Source organism: Quercus robur, chromosome 7 (assembly GCF_932294415.1).
Source record: "Quercus robur chromosome 7, dhQueRobu3.1, whole genome shotgun sequence".
NCBI lineage: Eukaryota > Viridiplantae > Streptophyta > Magnoliopsida > Fagales > Fagaceae > Quercus > Quercus robur.
In genome coordinates this window covers 9,787,676-9,808,014 of record NC_065540.1, presented here as the reverse complement: position 1 = coordinate 9,808,014, position 20,339 = coordinate 9,787,676, and the positions used below count along the sequence as shown (strand labels likewise).

General features: G+C 33.8%; 2 protein-coding genes across 9 annotated transcripts in view; one reads left to right on the top strand and one right to left on the bottom strand.

The window, feature by feature from the left end:
* Positions 1-20,339, top strand: part of LOC126692119 (MDIS1-interacting receptor like kinase 2-like) — an 82,238-nt gene that overhangs the window by 47,501 nt on the left and 14,398 nt on the right. The window lies entirely within an intron of this gene.
* On the bottom strand, positions 13,239-15,381 carry LOC126692122 (transmembrane 9 superfamily member 5-like). 2 transcript variants are annotated; one of them, XM_050387614.1, is made up of 5 exons: positions 14,951-15,381; positions 14,733-14,876; positions 14,416-14,590; positions 13,826-14,310; positions 13,239-13,615 (listed from the first exon to the last, which is right to left on the bottom strand). In XM_050387614.1, exons 1-5 carry the CDS (start codon positions 15,349-15,351, stop codon positions 13,399-13,401), a joined length of 1,422 nt encoding a protein of 473 aa, XP_050243571.1. In that variant the 5' UTR covers positions 15,352-15,381; the 3' UTR covers positions 13,239-13,398. The 2 variants fall into 2 exon arrangements, with proteins under 2 accessions (XP_050243571.1, XP_050243572.1); XM_050387615.1 differs by having other exon boundaries at positions 14,416-14,575.

Here is a 20,339-nt window from a genome sequence, read left to right as displayed (position 1 = left end):
GAACCAAATTTGGCCTAAAAAGCATTAAATGCACCTAAAAATCATTAAATGCACCTAAAAATAAGGAAATAAATCACCTAAATTTAAAATAACAAAAATTACATAAGAAAATATTATGATTAAAAAAATTACAAAATTTAAATAAACTGTGTCCTACATCACAATTGTAGTAAGAGTTGTGCATCTATTTGTGGTACTAGATTTTTTGCAATGGTAAATCTAAAAATCTTCGAGAGAGCAAATACAGATGCAAGTCACCAGTAAGGAATTAATTAATTGTCTTCACTAAAAAATCAAACGACCATAACTTCAATAAATGAGACCACCTAAAAAATCAAGAGATTTGTCTTCGCTAAATAATCTACTCGGCCACTGTCAGAATTTTAATTTTCAACTACGTACCATCTAACATGACAAGCCTTGCAATTAACTAGCTGCCATTTGTGAATTATTTATTAATATTGTAGAAAGAATTAGCTCTCCTTATCCTTTTTCATATTGCTATTGTGAGAATCACGTTCGTATTCTTTCAAAGTTGGAATATATATCACATACTATCAGTGGCGGAACCAGGAATTTATATTTGAGGGGGCCAAACATAAAATTAGACAATTAATTATTTCTATATATATATATATATATTAATTATATTCATACTAACAGTAATATACATACAATTTAATAATCAAAACCCAAAAGTATACTGTCAAAAAAAAAAAAAAAAACCCAAAAGTGTATTATTTCTGAATTACCAACTTCTAAACTTGTCCATGAACCTAGATTTTTCAAATTAAATTATCACCCATTAAATATAATGACTAAAATTTTAAAAAATACTAATAATTTAAAGATTTTTAAATAAAAGACAAACCATCATTCAAATTTCAATATAAAAAAAAAAATAGCTATAACTACAACCAAATACATGTTATATTATTTTATATATAAATAAAATGATAAAAATAATATATTTTAATCATATACATTTATGATGTTATGATACATTGATTATTTTAATATTTTAAGAACAAATAAAAATATGAGAAAGTGAGAGTAGCCTACACAGCTACACAACTGCTTTTGCAGGAAGTATTTTAACAACACACATGGTTATGTAGTGGAGGAAAATTATTTAAGTGCTACCTCTACAATATTTTTACAACAATTTCACAATAAATCATAAGTGGTAAGTTATTATTAGTTCTAATTTTAATCCACAACTAAATAACTTTTTTGCACACACGTAATAGCCAATAATAACTTGCTACTTAAGATTTATTGTAAAAATATTATGAATATAACATTTCTTTATTAAAATAACTCTACTATATATACTAATTTTTTCAAATATTTTGGGGGGGCCAAGGCCCTCTTGGGTCCCAATGTGGCTCCGCCACTGCATACTATAGGGTCTTTGGCCATGGATGTGACAGTCAACATCATCAATCATAAAATTCTACATCTTTTTTTTTTTTTTGGTTATAAATTGTGATTTTTAGGGTTTTAGATTCTAAATGTGCTTGAATCTTCCTCTTTTTTCTTTGATTGATAAATTTTAATATACGATTCTGTGTTTTAGATATTAAAAATAAAAAGTTTAAATTTTGTTGTGACTTTATTTTTTATTTTTGGTTTTAGATACAATTCTGTGTTTTAGATATTATAAAGAAAAAAGTTTAGATTTTTTTGTGAGTTTATTTTTTCTTTTCGGTTTTGAATGGTAGTTTTGTTAGATTTCAAATTGTTCTTTTCAATTTATTTTTTAACTTTTCACTGATTTAATATTTTTAAAGAAATATATTTTGTGTTTTTGTAGATATTAGGTAGAGAAAGTTTGGATTTTGAGAGTTTTATTTTTGTCAATAATTGCCGATTTTTAACATATTTCGATGATGCATAATAAAATTTGTGTAAATCTTATTTATGAATAAATATTTTTCTTACTTTTCCTTTTGAATTCTTGAGATTTTTTTTTTTCATTTTAATAATAGAGTAATAATATTAGTAGCAGTTCAAAAGGCCTGTTAATTAAGGAAGTAACAAAATGTCAAAAATCATATATATATATATATATATATTGGAAATTCAAATACTATGATTTGTGAATAAAATAGAATGAAGGAAAAGAATATAGGACAAAATTTAGCTACAAAATTAGTTTTAGCCTTAGGCTACAAACTTAATATCTTTTTATTGGAAGTGAATTTTGACAAATCCACCATTGGACTACATCTTCTTCTTATATCCCTTATGCTTGCAAAATTTCAAGAAAATAAAATATCAATAAAATTTTTAAATTACAAGTTTTTGTAATTTAAAATTATACACAAAATACAAGCTTATAGATCATAGAGTAAATAATATCTGATTGACACAAAATTCAACATGTGTATTAAGAACGTAAAGAATATGTAATTCAATGGTTAGATGTTCAAAATATGTTGTAATATTTATTTTATTGAGTAAGTTTGTAACCTTAAACTACAATCAATTTTGTAGTTAAATTTTGTCCCAGAATACATATTTGTAATTGGCCCAAAAAACTCGGGGATCAATGACCAAGGCTTTGTAGGTGTTGTTGTTTATTTTGATAATGGAAAAAAGTGTTTCATAAATTATTATCCTTATATATTTATCACTTTCATATAAAACTTTCTTACACGAAGGGCAGGTTGGGTACTAGCTCCACTAATTAATTAATCTAAAGACCTCATATGAAACCTTCAATAAAGTGTAAGAAATAAATCGTGGCCTTGAACCATTTACTGATTGCACTAGTCAGATTCTTCGCAACAGTCCTAAAATTGCAAGGATTCAAATGTGGAAATGATTGCTAAGAAAGACAGGCTGGTAAATTTCCAAAATGATTTCATGCGAATAAATTTCATGTAAATTTCTGCAATTAAATAGGATTTTCAAAAAGACGATACTTCGTGAGAATCACGTTGGTATTCATTGAAAGTCAAAAAGTAAAGAAAAATGTAGCGCACTCATTAAATATCAATCATATACTTCAACATGGGCATCCAAAGTTTCCGTTTCCATTCTTTTGATTAATAATTCAGAAGCCCGTATTGACTGGACTCAATCTATGCAAAGGGACCCATGCAATAGAAAATTAGCTGCTTTGATCTGGGTTATGATGGCACTATGATTTAATAATCCAAAAATATTTTAGAGAGAAAATACAGGTGGAATATTTGTTCGACAGCAACTGAAGTTAATTTTTACCATTTGAGTAGAAGAGAAAATTTGGGGTTTGGGGTTTGTTTTGATTTAGGAGAACCTGTGAAGCGGTGTGGTATGATTACAGATTTTGTGTTCTGATTTCTGAGCAAAACAGCACCGTTTTGAAGAGCAGCTCTTCACTTTAATCCAATTGAAACAGCGTCATTTTGGGATGATTTGGCCAAAACACCCAAAACTAACTGTGGATGTGTTTTTGCTAAGGGAACTACACTATAGTGTAAAATCAAATTTCTAAAATTTCAAGATATAAAATCTAAATACCAAATTTCATGGGTATGATTTTGCAATTTACCATATAATTCCATAATTTCAAGAGATTATTTGTAAGAAATTTGAGATTATTTGTAAGAACAAAAACTAGGATCTGTTGATTTTCTATGTTCAGAAATTAGAAGTAGATAATTGGCCTTATCCCTCACCCCTTATTAGCTGAGTTGTGACTTGAAAGTTGGTATACATGTGCAATTTTGCATATAAGCAACTCACAACATCAGTGGAAGCGCACACATCCTTCACAACTTTCATTGATGCTGCATTGAACTGGAATTACCCCTCTAATTCTTCAAGTTTTTCACTTCAGCAAAGCACAACTCCTATCGAATTAAGTTCCTGGTCAATGATTGGAAATAGTTGATGAATGATAGAAGCCAATGGTTCCAAGTATCAAGAAGACAGAGTAGAATATGAAAGCATTGTAGCCCAGGAACTCTAGCAGGTTCATTGAAATTCTGGTGTTTGCTCTAGCATAGAAATAGGGGCCATACGCAAACATGAAAATGGCGACTGATCCCCCACGAAACACAGATCTGCATTGCAGATTGACTTAGATCAACAGATAGATGGATAGATATTTGATTTTTAAAAAAAATCAAATTAGGAATAAAAGCTAGAAAAGCATAATTTGAGCTTAAAATTAAATGAATTTAAACATGATATAATACTCAATCTTGCACCACAAATGTGAAAAAGTTGTGAAATTATAGTGTTTATAACATTCTTGTAAGAGAATTACCTCCACCACCATTGGCGATCTTGCCTAGACAGGTGATATCGTTCACATGCCACATCCACTGTCATAATTTGTATGATGACAATAAGGAAGGCCCCAAACATGGTACTAATTGCACCACAGACTTTCAAATTGTACAAGCTTGCATAGATTTCATCCATCAAAATGTAGATCACGCAGAAAGGCGGAAAGCCCCCAAAGAACACTTCATGAGCAAGTGTCTTCATGTACCAAGCCTGATATGAATCTCACTTTGGAAGTTTATGCTGGAACTAGCTATTTCGGATTCTTTTAGGGAAGACTGCCCCAATCTACCACCCAAAGTTAGGATTCCAAAAGCAAAGGGTAACAAAATGATTTTCCAAAGAAAATTATACCAATCATGCGGAAGTGACACCCCTGTTGTGATTGCCTTTAATGTAATTATGGCAAGACCTATTATGAACACTGGGACAAAGTACAGGATCCCAGTTTGGAAAACACATTCTCTCTGCAGGAAAAAATCATTTGCCACATAATTAAAAACCTGAACCGTAAAGACTTTAAAACACAAACTACTGTGATACTGTATACGTTAATTACAACTACTGTATTACCCATCCACTTGTTGTGAAACTAGAGTGGAATGAAGCAGCCTTGTACCCAGAAACCAATGATGTGAGAACATAACTCGTGATGATCCAAGTATACAGTCTCTCATGATTGCAGGAATATAGGCTACCAGTATATACAGCCAAAATGAAGGGGACGCAAATTCTGCAAATGAAATTCTTAAGTGACATGTGACAACATTTTTCAGAATAAAATTGGACCAAAAAACCCAAAATAGCTGGAATTCAGAATTGGAGGAAAAAATCGAATTAACAAACATATGGCTTACATAATGAAGAGTTGAGTTCCAACAACCAGAATAGCCCCAAGTAGGGACAAGTACCGAGGACACTTGCACCTATAACCATTAATACGAAAAGAGTTCCTGCATTAGAATTTGATTTGATCATCGTTAGGTGAATACAATGGCCTGCTTGAATGGAACTACACCAACATAAAGGAATGGAGCGAGTACCAAGTAAAATAATCTCTAAGGTATGTCTCAATCACAATACAAAGCAACCCAATCCAGACGAAAATGATGATATTTGTAGCATAAGAAGACATAGGATCATCTCCTCCAACGGGCTCAAACAAGTCACTGACCGATGACAGAACATGCGTTTTGTCCAAAAGCTTTTCATTGGGATCAAAATCATCCCAGTACACAGAATACGTGAACTTGACATTGACTTCACTGTCCTCAGACACATCCGCTACGTACAGTCTCGTCGTAATTCATAACATATATAGCTGTCACTTTGTTTCCCAAGTAAAGGATATGAAAGTCCAGGTGACTGAAAATATAAATCCTTTGACCTATTACAAATGGGTCCTGGAAATTGCCGTACTTATCTACGGACCTGTTATCTCCAACTCTCACTTTCAATCCAATGTTATCATAGTACAACTCGTACATAGTTTCATTTAAAACTGCATCTCTAAATTTCGCAACTTCTCTCGTCAGAGTTTTCTCACAAAGAAGTTTCTCCACTGTTTTTGTCTTGAATCTCAATACATACCCAGTGTTGACATAGCAATCCCCTGCTGTAACTTCTTGAAACGATTTCTTTATGTTGCAGTGGTGACTTCAGGAATTTTTTCCAGGGTGTTCCTTAAGAAGCATAATTTTTCCCAATAGCGGCTCCAGGAATTTTTCCCAAATGTATTATTGTTTAGTTGTTTCATTAATTTTTTTGTCTTTTATAAACTATAATTTGTTATATTATTGTTTCATTAATTATAAAATTATTAATTGTTGTTTATCCTAACATAATTTAATTTGTTTGTCTTTTATAATGTATTAGTTAATTAAATTATTAATTATTGTTTATTAGTTGATTTCCTTAATTAATTATTGGTTAATTAATATCCCAAACAAACAAAATTAATTAGTTCAACTAATTACCATGGTTGTTCGATACTTGGAATATCACACTATTATTCAACCAAAAAAAAAAAAAAAGTCAATAAATTGTGCAGCACAAAAATATATAGGCCCTGTAGCTTAAGTCCAAGTCTAAAAAAGAGTGATTTATTACAAGCCTCATGCCTCGTGCCTTATACCCCCAATCACAAGAGCTAGCTGTCAATCAGAAAATTTCACAATCACAAATCACAATACACATTACACTAAAAGACAATTAATATCTCACCAACACCAACACCAACACCAACACCAACACCAACACCAACACACGACAACACCAACACACACCAACTATAAGATAAAGCCAAATTCAAAAAGTCAAAAAACAGCAACCAAAAAAAAAAAATATATATATATATATATATTAATAAAGCTAAAAATTCGGCCAGCCAATGAGCCAATCACAGAGTCACAGTTCAAAAGAGAAAGAGTTAGACTCTTAAAGAATAAAGAGAGTTAGACTCTCATTCATTCATTTCATTTCATATTTTCATACTTTTCATTTCAATGAGAGATTGAGAGATTGAGAGAGAGTCAGAGAGAAAAAAAGAGAGAAATACCTTGAGGGAGGGTCTAGAGGGAGCATCGAGCATCGGAGTAGTCGAGGCGCCGAGCGATCTACGATCTGCAATGAGGGGCGAGCGATCCAGCGATGATGTGCTCTAGACTGGACCAATCCCCAACGATGTGCAAGCGATCTCCGATGAGCGACGATGTGCTCTGGACTGCGACTAGACCGATCTCTGATGAGGGGCGACGATGTGCTCTGGAGTCTGGACTCCGACTGGACCGATCTAACTTCTAAAGGGAGGCATTGCTCTGTTGCTCTGTTTTTAGGTTTGCTTTAGCTTTAGTGATTTCTGATGTACTGATTTGAGGTATTTGATGTATTGATCAGTCTGATCTACTCTGTATTGGGTTTTTTTTTTTTTTTTTTTTTTTTTATTTTGATAGTAGAACAAATATATATATATATATATATATTTTTTTTTTTAAATTTGAAGGTGTTCCTAATTTTTTGATTGAGGGTGTTCCTATTTTTTTTTAAAGGGTAAACAAATAAAAAAAATTTAATTATTATATAAAATAAAATAAAAAAATTCAACTCAGGGTGCTCCTGGGAACACCCTGAGCATAACGTGGCGTCGCCACTGTTCTGTTAGGCATTGGATCTATATATCAAGATGTCAATTAGAAAATGCATAGGATTGGGAAATCATAAATTTTATACTAATTTGAGAGCAGATCCTACTGGATTAATTAGGCAAAATAGTACATTTTTAGAAAAAAAATTCGGTGAATAGCATGTGACTAAATAGCAATCCCCTGCTATAACTTCTTGAAGCGATTTCTTTCTGTTGGGCATTGGATCTATTTATCGCAATGTCGGTTAGAAAATGCATAGGAATGGGAAATCATAAATTTTATACTAATTTGAGAGCAGATCCTATTGAATTAATTAGGCAAAATTTGCTGAATAGATTTTTGGTGGATAGCATGCGGCTAAAGTTTCCTAAACTTGAGTTCCACATTTTTTTTTTAAATTCCATGCCAGACCTATACTAGTTGGACCTTGAGTTTGTTAAACTCGATTTTGGGTTGGAACTCGATTTTGCCAAACTCGAGTTCCAACAACAGTCTACATAACTAAATAACTTTAAATGCATGCTATTCACTTAAAATTTTTCTAAAAATGTACTATTCAGCAAATTTTGCCTGAATTAATTATCTTACCTATGCCTAGAAACTAAATTCACAAACCAAGAAAATTATTCTTACATCTAGGAGGGTAGAATGGCAAATCAAAATACGAATATGCCTCACTGCAATCGAAAAAAATAAATAAACAGAGATGCATCAAATTCATCAGGAGGTCCAAAAAGTATTTTTCTTTTTAATTATCTCAGGCATTCACAGAAAGTATACATAACCTTTGTTGCTCACTAACAATATGATTAGAAAACGTTGAAAGAGATGAGAGATTTCAAAGAGAAATGTAGAAATAGGGGCCATACGCAAACATGAAAATGGCAACTGATCCCCCACGAAACACAGATCTGCATTGCAGATTGACTTAGATCAACAGATAGATGGATAGTTTTTTTTAAAAAAAATCAAATCAGGAATAAAAGCTAGAAAAGCATAATTTGAGCTTAAAATTAAATGAATTTAAACATGATTTAAGCTTCAATCTTGCCCCCACAAATGTGAAAAAGTTGTGAAATTATAGTGTTTATAACATTCTTGTAAGAGAATTACCTCCACCACCATTGGCAATCTTGCCTAGACAGGTGATAGCGTTCACATGCCACATCCACTGTCATAATTTGTATGACGACAATAAGGAAGGCCCCAAACATAGTACTAATTGCACCACAGACTTTCAAATTGTACAAGCTTGCATAGATTTCATCCATCAAAATGTAGATAACGCAGAAAGGCAGAAGGCCCCCAAAGAACACTTCATGAGCAAGTGTCTTCATGTACCAAGTCTGATTATGAATCTCACTTGGGAAGTTTATGTTGGAACAAGCTATTTCGGATTCTTTTAGGGAAGACTGCCCCAATCTGCCACCCAAAGTTAGGATTCCAAAAGCAAAGGGTAACAAAATGATTTTCCAAAGATAATTATACCAGTCGTGCAGAAGTGACACCCCTGTTGTGATTGCCTTTAATGTAATTATGGCAAGACCTGTTATGAACACCGGGACAAAGTACAGGATCCCAGTTTGGAAAACACATTCTCTCTGCAGGAAAAAAATCATTTGCCACATAATTAAAAACCTGAACCGTAAAGACTTTAAAACACAAACTACTGTGATACTGTATACGTTAGTTACAACTACTGTATTACCCATCCACTTCTTGTGAAACTAGAGTGGAATGAAGCAGCCTTGTACCCAGAAACCAATGATGTGAGAACATAACTCGTGATGATCCAAGTATACAGTCTCTCATGATTGCAGGTATATAGGCTACCAGTATATACAGCCAAAACGAAGAGGATGCAAACTCTGCAAATGGAATTCTTAAGTGACATGTGACAACATTTTTCAGAATAAAATTGGACCAAAAAAACCCAAAATAGCTAGAATTCAAAATAGGAGTGAAAAAATTGAATTAACAAACATATGGCTTACATAATGAAGAGTTGAGTTCCAACACCCAGAATGGCCCCAAGTAGGGACGAGTATCGAGGACACCTGCACCTATAACCATGAATACGAAAAGAGTTCCTGCAGTAGAATTTGATTTGATCATCGTTAGGTGAATACAATGGCCTGCTTGAATGGAAGAACACAACCATAAAGAAATGGAATGAGAACCGAGTAAAATAATCTCTAAGGTACGTCACAATCACAATACAAAGCAACCCAATCCAGACGAAAATGATGATATTTGTAGCATAAGACATAGGATCATCTCCTCCAACGGGCTCGAACAAGTCACTGACCGATGACAGAACATGCGTTTCGTCCAAAAGCTTTTCATTGGGATCAAAATCATCCCAGTACACAGAATACGTGAACTTGACATTGACTTCAGTGTCCTCAGACACATCCGCTACTGTCTCGCCGTAATTCATAACATATATAGCTGTCACTTTGTTCCCCAAGTAAAGGATATGAAAGTCCAGGTGACTGAAAATATAAATCCTTTGACCTATTACATATGGGTCCTGGAAATTGCCGTACTCATCTACGGACCTGTTATCTCCAACTGTCACTTTCAATCCAATGTTATCATAGTACAACTCGTACATAGTTTCATTTAAAACTGCATCTCTAAATTTCGCAACTTCTTCTCTCGTCAGAGTTTTCTCACAAAGGAGTTTCTCCACTGTTTTCGTCTTGAATCTCAATACATACCCAGTGTTGACATAGCAATCCCCTGCTGTAACTTCTTGAAACGATTTCTTTCTGTTGAGCATTGGATCTATAATATATTGAGATGTCGGTTAGAAAATGCATAGGATTGGGAAATCATAAATTTTATACTAATTTGAGAACAGATCCTATTGAATTAATTAGGCAAAATTTGCTGAATAGTACATTTTTAGAAAAAATTTTGGTGAATAGCATGCGGTTGAAGTTTCCTAAACTCAAGTTCCAATGTGGTTTTTTTTTTTTTTTTTGGGTTGGAACTCAATTTTACCAAACTCGAGTTCCAAAAGCAGTTTACATAACTAAATAACTTTAAACCCATGTTATTCACCTAAAATTTTTCTAAAAATGTACTATTTAGCAAATTTTGCCAGAATTAATTATCTTATCTATGCCTAGAAACTAAATTCACAAACCAAGAAAATTATTCTTACATCCAGGAGGGCAGAATGGCAAATCAAAATACGAATATGCCTCACTGCAATCGAAAAAAATAAATAAACAGAGATGCATCAAATTCATCAGGAGGTCCAAAAAGTATTTTTCTTTTTAATTATCTCAAGCATTCACAAAAAGTATACACAACCTTTATTGCTCACTAACAATATGATTAGAAAACGTTGAAAGAGATGAGAGATTTCAAAGAGAAATGTAGAAATGAATTACCATGGACCTCTTTGATTAGGATAAGCTATGCTGGCGAGGAGAGGAATGTAATCGCCTTCCTTGTACCCCTGATCTTGCTTCCTTGAAGGTTCAGTTCTCAAAGTTCGAATTGCGAATACCAGAGCCGGAAGAGCAACCAGTATCAGAACCAAGAAACTTGTTGCTTCTCTACGAGCCATGGATTCTCTGTGATTCTGAGAGAGAAAGTGAGAAAGAGATTTTGAAGAGCTTGAATATTTAGGAGGGAAAAGCTGTTAGTGTTGCTTGTTTGTATACGGTTCGTTACGCGGGTTCTTTTAATCTAGGTCGTTGATCTTTTTTGATGGAGTTAATCAGATATTTTGGACGGTAAAAGATTGACTTGGATTCTGTTGGACTGGCGGGTATTTAATTATTTTGGATAACAGAATTATGTTGCGGGCAGTGATCGAGTCACATGTTGGTGAAATAACACATTATCCAATAGGCCAATAACCCATGTAATATTGAACCAAATAACCCACATGAACGATTTTTTTTTTTTGGGATAAAATGTAAGATACGTTTGCCTAATTTATCTATGCAATATATAAGAATGAATGACAATAGTTAATCTTCATTATTTTGGATGTGAAAATTTGAGTTTATATCAAAAGATAATTTACATGGCTATTTATTAGAACTAGCTATTTACGCATCATTTGAACTAGCCATAGATACAAATGATGCGTGAAAATAGATAATTATTTTGTAATTGTGTTATAATAATAATTTGTTCTCTAAAATTTGTTGAAGATAATTTATTCTCCCTAAAAATTAAACAATTTTTAAAATTATTTTCCATTTTTCTATCTCTACTAATATACCAAAATTGACTGAAATAGACCAAATAGACCCGAGTGGATTGAAATGGACCGAATTGGACCAAAATTGATAAAAATGGATTGAAGTTGACCAAAATGAACCAAAATGGACTAAAATGGATTGAATTAGGGCCAATATCTCTCGTTTCTAATGTGGCTTAACATGAGCATAGTAACAATAAATGCTACACTTTAGTTTTTAAATATTATATAGATGATAATCGTCCTAAGAAAAAGAGAAATTTGAAACTTAAAAAGTTTAGTTGTACAAAGAAGAGACTAGGAAAACATAATGCACTTTAATAGAAGTTAGAAGTTATTTTTTATTTTTTATTTTTTATTTTTGAGAATGCAGTTAGAAGAATTTGAATCACCTCAAAAAATAATAATATCAATTGAACACATCCAAAATAATATAATGATATATTCATGGAGAGTCAAGAGACAAAGAAATGGAACTACTCTTAGAAATTTTTTTATTTTTAGTAAAAATAAATTATCTTTAGCAAATTTCAGAAAATAAATTACATATTATACCTCATTACCATAATAACTATATATTGTCATGAATCACGTGAGGTTGCTGCTAGTTTAAACTTTTAACTAAAACTTAGATAAGTCGGTGTGAATGTTGTGCTTTTCTCCTCCACTTGTTTATTGATCTGACTTTTAGATTGACTACGGCTTAAGTAAATTGTGATTTTCTCCTCATATTTGTTTATTGATCACCAAAATTATTACAAGTCAAATCTTGGGATTATGGTGGTATTGGTATCCGAACAAAAACTAGGATCTGTCGATTTTCTATGTTCAGACATTAGAGGTAGATAATTGGCCTTATCCCTCACCCCTTATTAGCTGAGTTGTGATATGAGAGTCGGTATACATTTGCAATTTTGTATATAAGCAACTCACAAGATCAGTGGAAGCGCACATGTCCTTCACTATTTTCATTGATGCTGCATTGATTGAACTGGAATTACCCTTCTAATTCTTCCAGTTTTTCATTTATTGTTTTGGTCTGGCCATAGGGTACCTGATTTCGATTAGAATGGAATTGAGTACTAAAAAGACAAACTGATAGGAGAAAAACATGCCTCCAAATTACTTGTAATTTTCAGTGAAGGTGAATTTTATTCTCTACTTTGATCATTTATGACTAAATATTGCTTCCATTGCTATAAGCTTGCTATTTTGCACGGGACTATCACCAGAACCACTTTCCATGCCATGACCACCTCATACAAGAGCAAGAGGTCCAAGATTGACGCTACAATCACCATCCTCTGCCTCTCCTCAAGATGACATTGACTGATACCTGAATTGGTGTGACAATTTGTATGAAATAAATGAATATGTAGTTTTGCTTTCAGTTATTTCGTGACAAATGGATTGAATCAAGGAATTACTTTTTTAATTTTATTTTATATAATAAGAATCTTTGGATTCTAAAGGAATTGAAGTAGTTCTTCAAGAGAACTAGCCTCCTTGGAATTAAGAAGTAAAAACAAGAAATAGAAAATGAAAGAGAACAATTTGCTTAAAATTTCTGATATGATCCTTTACAATTAACTATGGCTTCTTATGGTACAATTCCCTTCCCAATACACATCCTAACTAACGACTGACTATAATGCCAACTCAGCTGCCAAGGGTAACTTCCAGTACTTATCTAAGCAAAGCACAGCTCATATCATCCCACAGATCCTATTGAATTGAGTTTCCAGGTCACAACTCTTTTAGACCTCGGTGTACACTTTTGGAAATAATTGATGAAGCATAGAAGCCAATGGTTCCAAGTATCAAGAAGACAGCATAGAATATGCAAGCATTGTAGCCCAGGAACTGTAGCAGGTTCATTGAAATTCTAGCGCTTGCTCTAGCATAGAAATAGAGGCCATACACAAACATAAAAATGGCAATTGATCGCCCACGAAACACAGATCTGCATTGCATATAGACTTAGATAGATCAATGGATAGATAGATATCGGAAGAGAAGAGATTAGTATATTGTGTCATGGAAATAAATGATTTAATTTTTCATCAAATTAGGAACAAAAGCTAGAAAAGCATGATTTGGGCTTCAATCTTCCACCTCAAATGTGAAAAAGTTGTGAAATTTATTGTGTTTATAACATTTGTAAGAGAATTACCTCCACCACCATTGGTTATCTTGATTGGACAGCTGATAGTGTGTACAGCCCATTCCCACCGATACAGTCAGTATGATGACAAGAAGGAAGGCCGTAAACATGGTACTAAATGCACCACAGACTTTCAAACTGTACAAGCTTGCATAGATATCATTCATCATGAAGAAGATCATGCAGAAAGGCAGAAGGCCCCCAAAGAACATGTGAGCAGGTGTCTTCATGTACCAAGCCTGATTACGAATCTCACTTTGAAAGTGTACGGTGGAACAAGTTATTTCAGATTCTCTTAGGGAAGACTGCCCCAATATGCCACCCAAAATAAGGATTCCGAAAGAGAGGGGTAATGAAATGATTTTCCAAAGATAATTATACCAATCGTGCGGAAGTGACACCCCTGTTGTGATCACCTTTAATGTAATTATGGCAAGACCTGTTATGAACACTGGAACAAAGTACAGGGCCCCAGTTTGTAAAACACATTCTCTCTGCAAGAAAAATCATTCGCCACATAATAAAAAACCTGAACTGTAAAGACTTTAATACAGAAACTACTGTGATACTGTATATGTTAATTACAACTACTGTATTACCCATCTACTTCTTGTGAAACTAGAGTGGAATGAAGCAGCCTTGTACCCAGAAACCAATGATGTGAGAACATAACTCGTGATGATCCAAGTATACAAGCTCTCATGATTGCAGGGATATTGGCGACCAGTATATACAGCCAAAACAAAGAGGATGCAAACTCTGCAAATAGAATTCCTAAGTGACATGTGACAACATTTTTCAGAATAAAATCGGACCAAAAAACCCAAAATAGCTATAGACTTTCAACCAAAGAAGCTAGAATTCAGAATTGGAGGGAAAAAATTGAATTAACAAACATGTGGCAGATATGGCTTACATAATGAAGAGTTGAGTTCCAACACCCAGAATGGCCCCAAGTAGGGACGAGTACGGAGGACACCTGCACCTATAGCCATGAATACGACTTGGAAGAACAAGCCCTGTTGCTTTGGTCATCATTTCAGCTTGAAAAGCATTCCTCCTGCAGAAGTTGATTAGGTGAATACAATGGCCTGCTTGAATGGAACTATACAAACATAAGGAATGGAGAGATACCGAGTAAAATACTTTCTATGGCATGTCACAATCACAATACAAAGCAACAGAAGCCAGGCGCAAATGACTATATTTGTAGTATAAGGCATAGGATCGTCTCCCCCAACTTTCTCCGACGAGTCACTGACCGAAGACAGAATACTTATTTGTTGGTTCAAATATAACTCTATATATTCAAAATCTTCCCAGGAGACAGAATACGTGAAGTTGACATAGATTTCCTTGTCCTTAGATATATCCTCAGCAATATCGTAGTCATCAATAACATATATGTATTTGACTTTGTTTTCTAAGTAAAGGATATGAAAGTCCAGGTGATTGAAAATATAATGCATAGGATCGTAGGAGGTTGCACTCTTTTCTCCAACTTGCATTTTGAAGCGAATGTTATCAAAGTACATCCCGTACACAGTTTTATTTTCAATGGCTTCTTTAACTTTCGCAACTTCTTCTCTCGTCAGAATTTTCTCACAAAGGGGTCTCTTCTTTGTTTCCGTCTTGAACCTCAATTCATACCCAGTGTTCACATAGCAATCCCCTGCTATAACTTCTTCAAACGATTTCTTTCTGTTGGGTATTGGATCTACATATCGTGATGGATATTAGAAAATGCAAACCTGCCCAGAAACTAAGTTTATAAAAGTCTAAGATAAATTTTATACTAATATGCAATAAACCAATGAATTCATTATGTTATCTATGCCTAGAAAGCTAGGATGCACGTATACTTCATTTGGGGTGCCGTACCCATGTCATAACGTGTCCTATCTGCCCTGTCATGTTATAATTTTTTAAAAATTGCTTGTGTCACCATATCATACAATACCACCCATGTCTGTGCATTCTAGGCTCCTAGTTAGAAAGTAGAAACTAAGATCATAAGACAATATGTGCAAATTGTAAAACTAAAACAGAGCAGTAACCTTTTCTCAAAAAAAAAAGAAGAAGACAGAGCAGTTACCTTTTGAACTGAGAAGTTAGAGGCAGTTACCATTTGTGATACACGTGTACAGTACCCGCCAAGTGTGGGAGTTAGTTTTGCTTGACCTTTACTTGCTTATATTGTATATAAATAGGATCAGTAGCTATGTATTTCACTGAGTTGCTTGTATTCATTCCTACAATCAATAATATCTCAGTTTTCCAGAGTATTCTAGAGTTTTATAGATTTACTTAACAAACAGTTTCTTAAACAAAATCAAGATATTGAGACCTAAAACTTCATTTTTTTTAATTTTTCAAATTCTTAGCACAAATTCAATAGATAAAAAAGAAAAACAGAAATTCTCAGCAACAAATTATAAACAAATAAAAATTAGAACCAAATCAAAAGAATAAAAATTAAAAAAAATAAAAAATAAAATTCCAAGCTCAAGTAGGAGATCATAAGCAAACGATGAAAATATGAGATTTCACAGAGAAATGAGGAAATTACCATGGATTTTGATTAAGATAAGCTGTGTTGGCGAAGAGAGGAATGTAATTGCCTTCCTTGTACTCTCGATCTTCCTTCATTGAAGGCTCAGTTCTCAGAGTTTGAATTGCAAATACCGAAACTGGCAAAGCAATCAGTATTAGAACCAACAAACTTGTTATTTTTCTACCAGCCATGGATTCTCTGTGATTCTGTGAGAGAGAGAGAGAGAGAGAGAGAGAGAGAGAGAGAGATTTTGAAGAGCTTGAATATTTAGGAGGGAAAAGCTTTTAGTATTGCTTGCTTATATACTTATCGCCATGCGGGTTCTTTTTAATCTGGGTCGTTGATTTTTTTGATGGAGTTGATCAGAAATTTTGGACGGTAAAAGATTGACCTGGATTCTGTTTAACTGGCGGGAACTTAATTATTTTGGATAACAGATTTATGTTGCAGGCAGTGATCGAGTCACAAGTTGGTGAACTAACTATCTCAAGGTACTCATTGAAACTTCTGCGAGCTTAGGAGTTAATTGACGAAATTACCCTTAATACGACTGGAAACTGAACTTGCACATAAATCTACAAATACAAAAAGACCTAGCATTTCTTAATTGAAATAGAATATATAATGATAGAATGTTATTTTATTATATAGCATGACTTGGATAAGTATATGTATGACTTTACCTATCTTAATTTACTACTTTATTTATAAAGTGTTCTTTTACAATGTGGCCTATGTTTTGATTTGAAGCCATTTTGTGGGTGTCTTAAAAAATATAAAAATAAGTAATATTGTAGTCTACTTACTTTTCGCCACCTAGCTTAAAATGGTCTTATACTTCAAAATTTTCAATAGATCATTTTATGTATAGAAAAATTAAAATGAAGAATGAAATCACCGATGAAGAGTACATGATAGGAAATGTGTGGTAGAAACCTTAGTTAAAATCCAAGCAAAATATATGCCCTAATGCATATTACAAAAAGAGGTCAATCTACAAAGCCAAAATATGGTTAGAAGCATACTGCAAATATCATATATGAAATGAGTAGTATGTTAATCAAAATTTTCTATTTCTCTCTCATCTCTTTCAATGGAATAAGCCTCTCTCTCCTCAAAACCTAGCTTCCATAAAATGCTTACTCATTCTTATTTTCTTCTCTGTACAGATATAAGGGACTATTTTATACAAAAACATCATCACATCTTTGCTATACAATAAGAATGTCAACTTCATATGGTACCATTATTCTCACTTAATAATAGGAGTGCCCTTTTCACCATATAAGCTACATTTTTTTTCTCACTTAGATCAAAAGATATTTTTGATCATTAAAATTTGTCAACTTCTTTTTTGTGAGAAATATGTAAAAGTTGAAGTGCAGTATTTATTGTTGCTATGTTCCTATTGAGCACATTAACATAGCATTTTGGTCCATTTGGTCTATCTCGGTCCACTTAAGTTTATTCGGTCCATTTTAGACGATTTGGTCCATTTCAGTCTATTTCAACCCATTACGATCTACTGCAGTCTATTTCAGTCCATTCGATCCATTTCAGTCCACTTGGTTATTGGCACTAGGTACTCTAAAAACCACTTGCCATATATGGGCGGCTTAATAGAGAGAGTCTTGATCTTACTGCGAGAGCCTCACGCTTATCTTAAAAGATAGCTTTACACATCAATACTATAAACACCATCACTTTCTTGGCGTTGACCTTTGAAAGATGGCGAGGCTTAAGAGACAACAATTGCTGCCACCCAAGCTAAGTACTTATAATATGCAATGGCTTGGACACGTTGGTGATATATGCTGACCCCAATTGTTGGAGTTCACTTCCTGAGGGTGATGTTGAGTGATAGGTTGTAGTAAAGAGTGTTGTTGTTGGTGACAAAATCAAATTCTAAAAAAAAAAAAAAAAAAGGAAGTTTTTTTTTGGGAGATATAAAAAAATAAAATGAATATTTCTATCAAAACAGGAAAAGAATAGAGAGTTTGAGTTTGATGAGTACATGAAAAATTGGCCAACTCAACTAACATAAAATTTAACTAAACTTCTAGAGAAGTTGGTGTGAATACTGTCAAACGATTAAAATTTGCTCACTTTGACGACTTGGTCGATCATGTCAGTTCTCCTTGCAAGGACTTCAAGGATACCTATAAGGCATGGGCGGCTTTACATTAAGGCCAGGGGTTCAAATGCCAGGGGTTCAAATGAACCCCCTGACTGGCCCAAACAAAAATTTTATATATAAAATTTTTATTCTTTTTTTCATTTTGACCCCTACAATAAAAATTTGAACACCCTAATCCTAAATTTTCTTTGAACCCAATTGAAATAAGCTTGAAGCTTGAACATGATCATCTTAATTTTAATTTCACAATATTTTTACAATAATATGAGGTAAATTGTAACTGCTTTTTATTTGGATCCACAACAAACAATTTTTTTTTTTTTTTATCTACCTTTAACAATTGACCACCTAGATTTTGTTGTGGAATTTTTTTGAAAGTATTGTGTCAGTTCCAAAAATTTTGCTTATTCATTAATATATATATATATATATATATGAATATTCTTTCCATGATTTTGGCTTACTTTACGGTAGGACTGAGCAATGGACCTAGCCCACCCGAAAACCCGACCAACCCGACCCGGCCCGACAGGTTTTGGGCGGGTCTGAGAATATTCGGGTCGGTTTTCGGGTTCGGGTCGGTGTCGGGTCGACGTCGGTTCATATATATATTCTAGTCTGAACCCGATTTAAAAAAAAAAAAAAAAAAAAAAAAAAAAAAAAAAAAACCCTACTCCAACAAAGGTCTCTCTGCCTCCCTCAGCTACCTCCCAAGTCTCAATCTCACAAAACATCACAACCCACCATCAGTGTCGACCTCAGACAACTCACCATAGCCATCATCCACGTACCGTAGAGACAACTTTGTAAAGATGAAACGGAACTGCGATCTTCATTTCAAACAAACCAAAACCCACGAAATAAAACCCATTCAGATCTCGACCCACAACAAGATAAAAAAGTTAATGATAGTCCAAAATGTACAGCAAGAAAGCCCAATAAGCCCAGCCCAGAAGAATATTCTCATCATAAACCGGTCCATCTCTCTCCAAACTAGAAACGCTGACTGCGACAATTACAAAATCAACCCCCCAAATTCCCAATTCTCCATTTCATTCATCGAATCAAGGCCGAGCGAGCTAGAGCTCTCACTGAACCCTAGTGAACAAGATCAAAGATTAAGAAGCGAGAGCAAAAGAGAGAGACCCAGCAAGCCAAAATTGCCATGGATTCAGCTGCTAGAAGAAGCACCGCCGGAGGAGGCATCTTCGAAGGGCTTTACAATGAGTGGCTTTCTTTTTCTGTGAGAGATGGGTTAAGAGAGAAGGGAGAGAGAGCCGACAAACCTTAGAGGATGAGTGGCTCAGTGGGCTCAGTGGGTCTGGTTTGTAGAAACTGGGAAGTGAGGAATTTAATGGGTTGGAAGTTTGTGAAAAAAAAAAAAAAAAACAAAACAAAACAAAATGAGGTGGGTTCGCTCAGCAAGACCCAACCCGAGACCCGGAAAACCAATCCAATTACAGACCCGATTTTTCGGGTCGGGCCGAGTTTCAGGCAACCAAACCCGATTTCTATTGGGTTGGGTTTCGGGTCACAGTAAACCCGGCCCAATATCAGTCCTACTTTACGGTTGACAAAGAAGTGAAGTTGTTTTTCCTTGCACTTTTCTTTTTTATTAATAAAAGAAATTACATCACTATTACAACCAACACATCTGTACAAATTTGTATCTATATCTGTAATTTTTTCCTCATTCTCTTTATCTTAGTTTCTCCCTTCTATTTTTTTCTTTGTTTTTCTTTTTATCTCCAATTCAAAGAGAGTGACTATGTCTATGTGTATGTTTAAGAAGTCATCCACTTCAAACGCAAAAACTTATATCAATTACTATT

What these genes read in the sequence shown, in the direction of transcription:
- LOC126692122 (XM_050387614.1), bottom strand. Translation starts at nt 15,351, where the DNA reads ATGTACTTTGATAACATTCGCTTCAAAATGCAAGTTGGAGAAAAGAGT. An exon ending in CATAGAAAGTATTTTACTCG is followed by an intron (nt 14,877 to 14,950) that starts GTATCTCTCCAT and finishes CAACTTCTGCAG; the next exon opens with GAGGAATGCTTTTCAAGCTG. An exon ending in GATAACCAATGGTGGTGGAG is followed by an intron (nt 13,616 to 13,825) that starts GTAATTCTCTTA and finishes TATGCAATGCAG; the next exon opens with ATCTGTGTTTCGTGGGCGAT.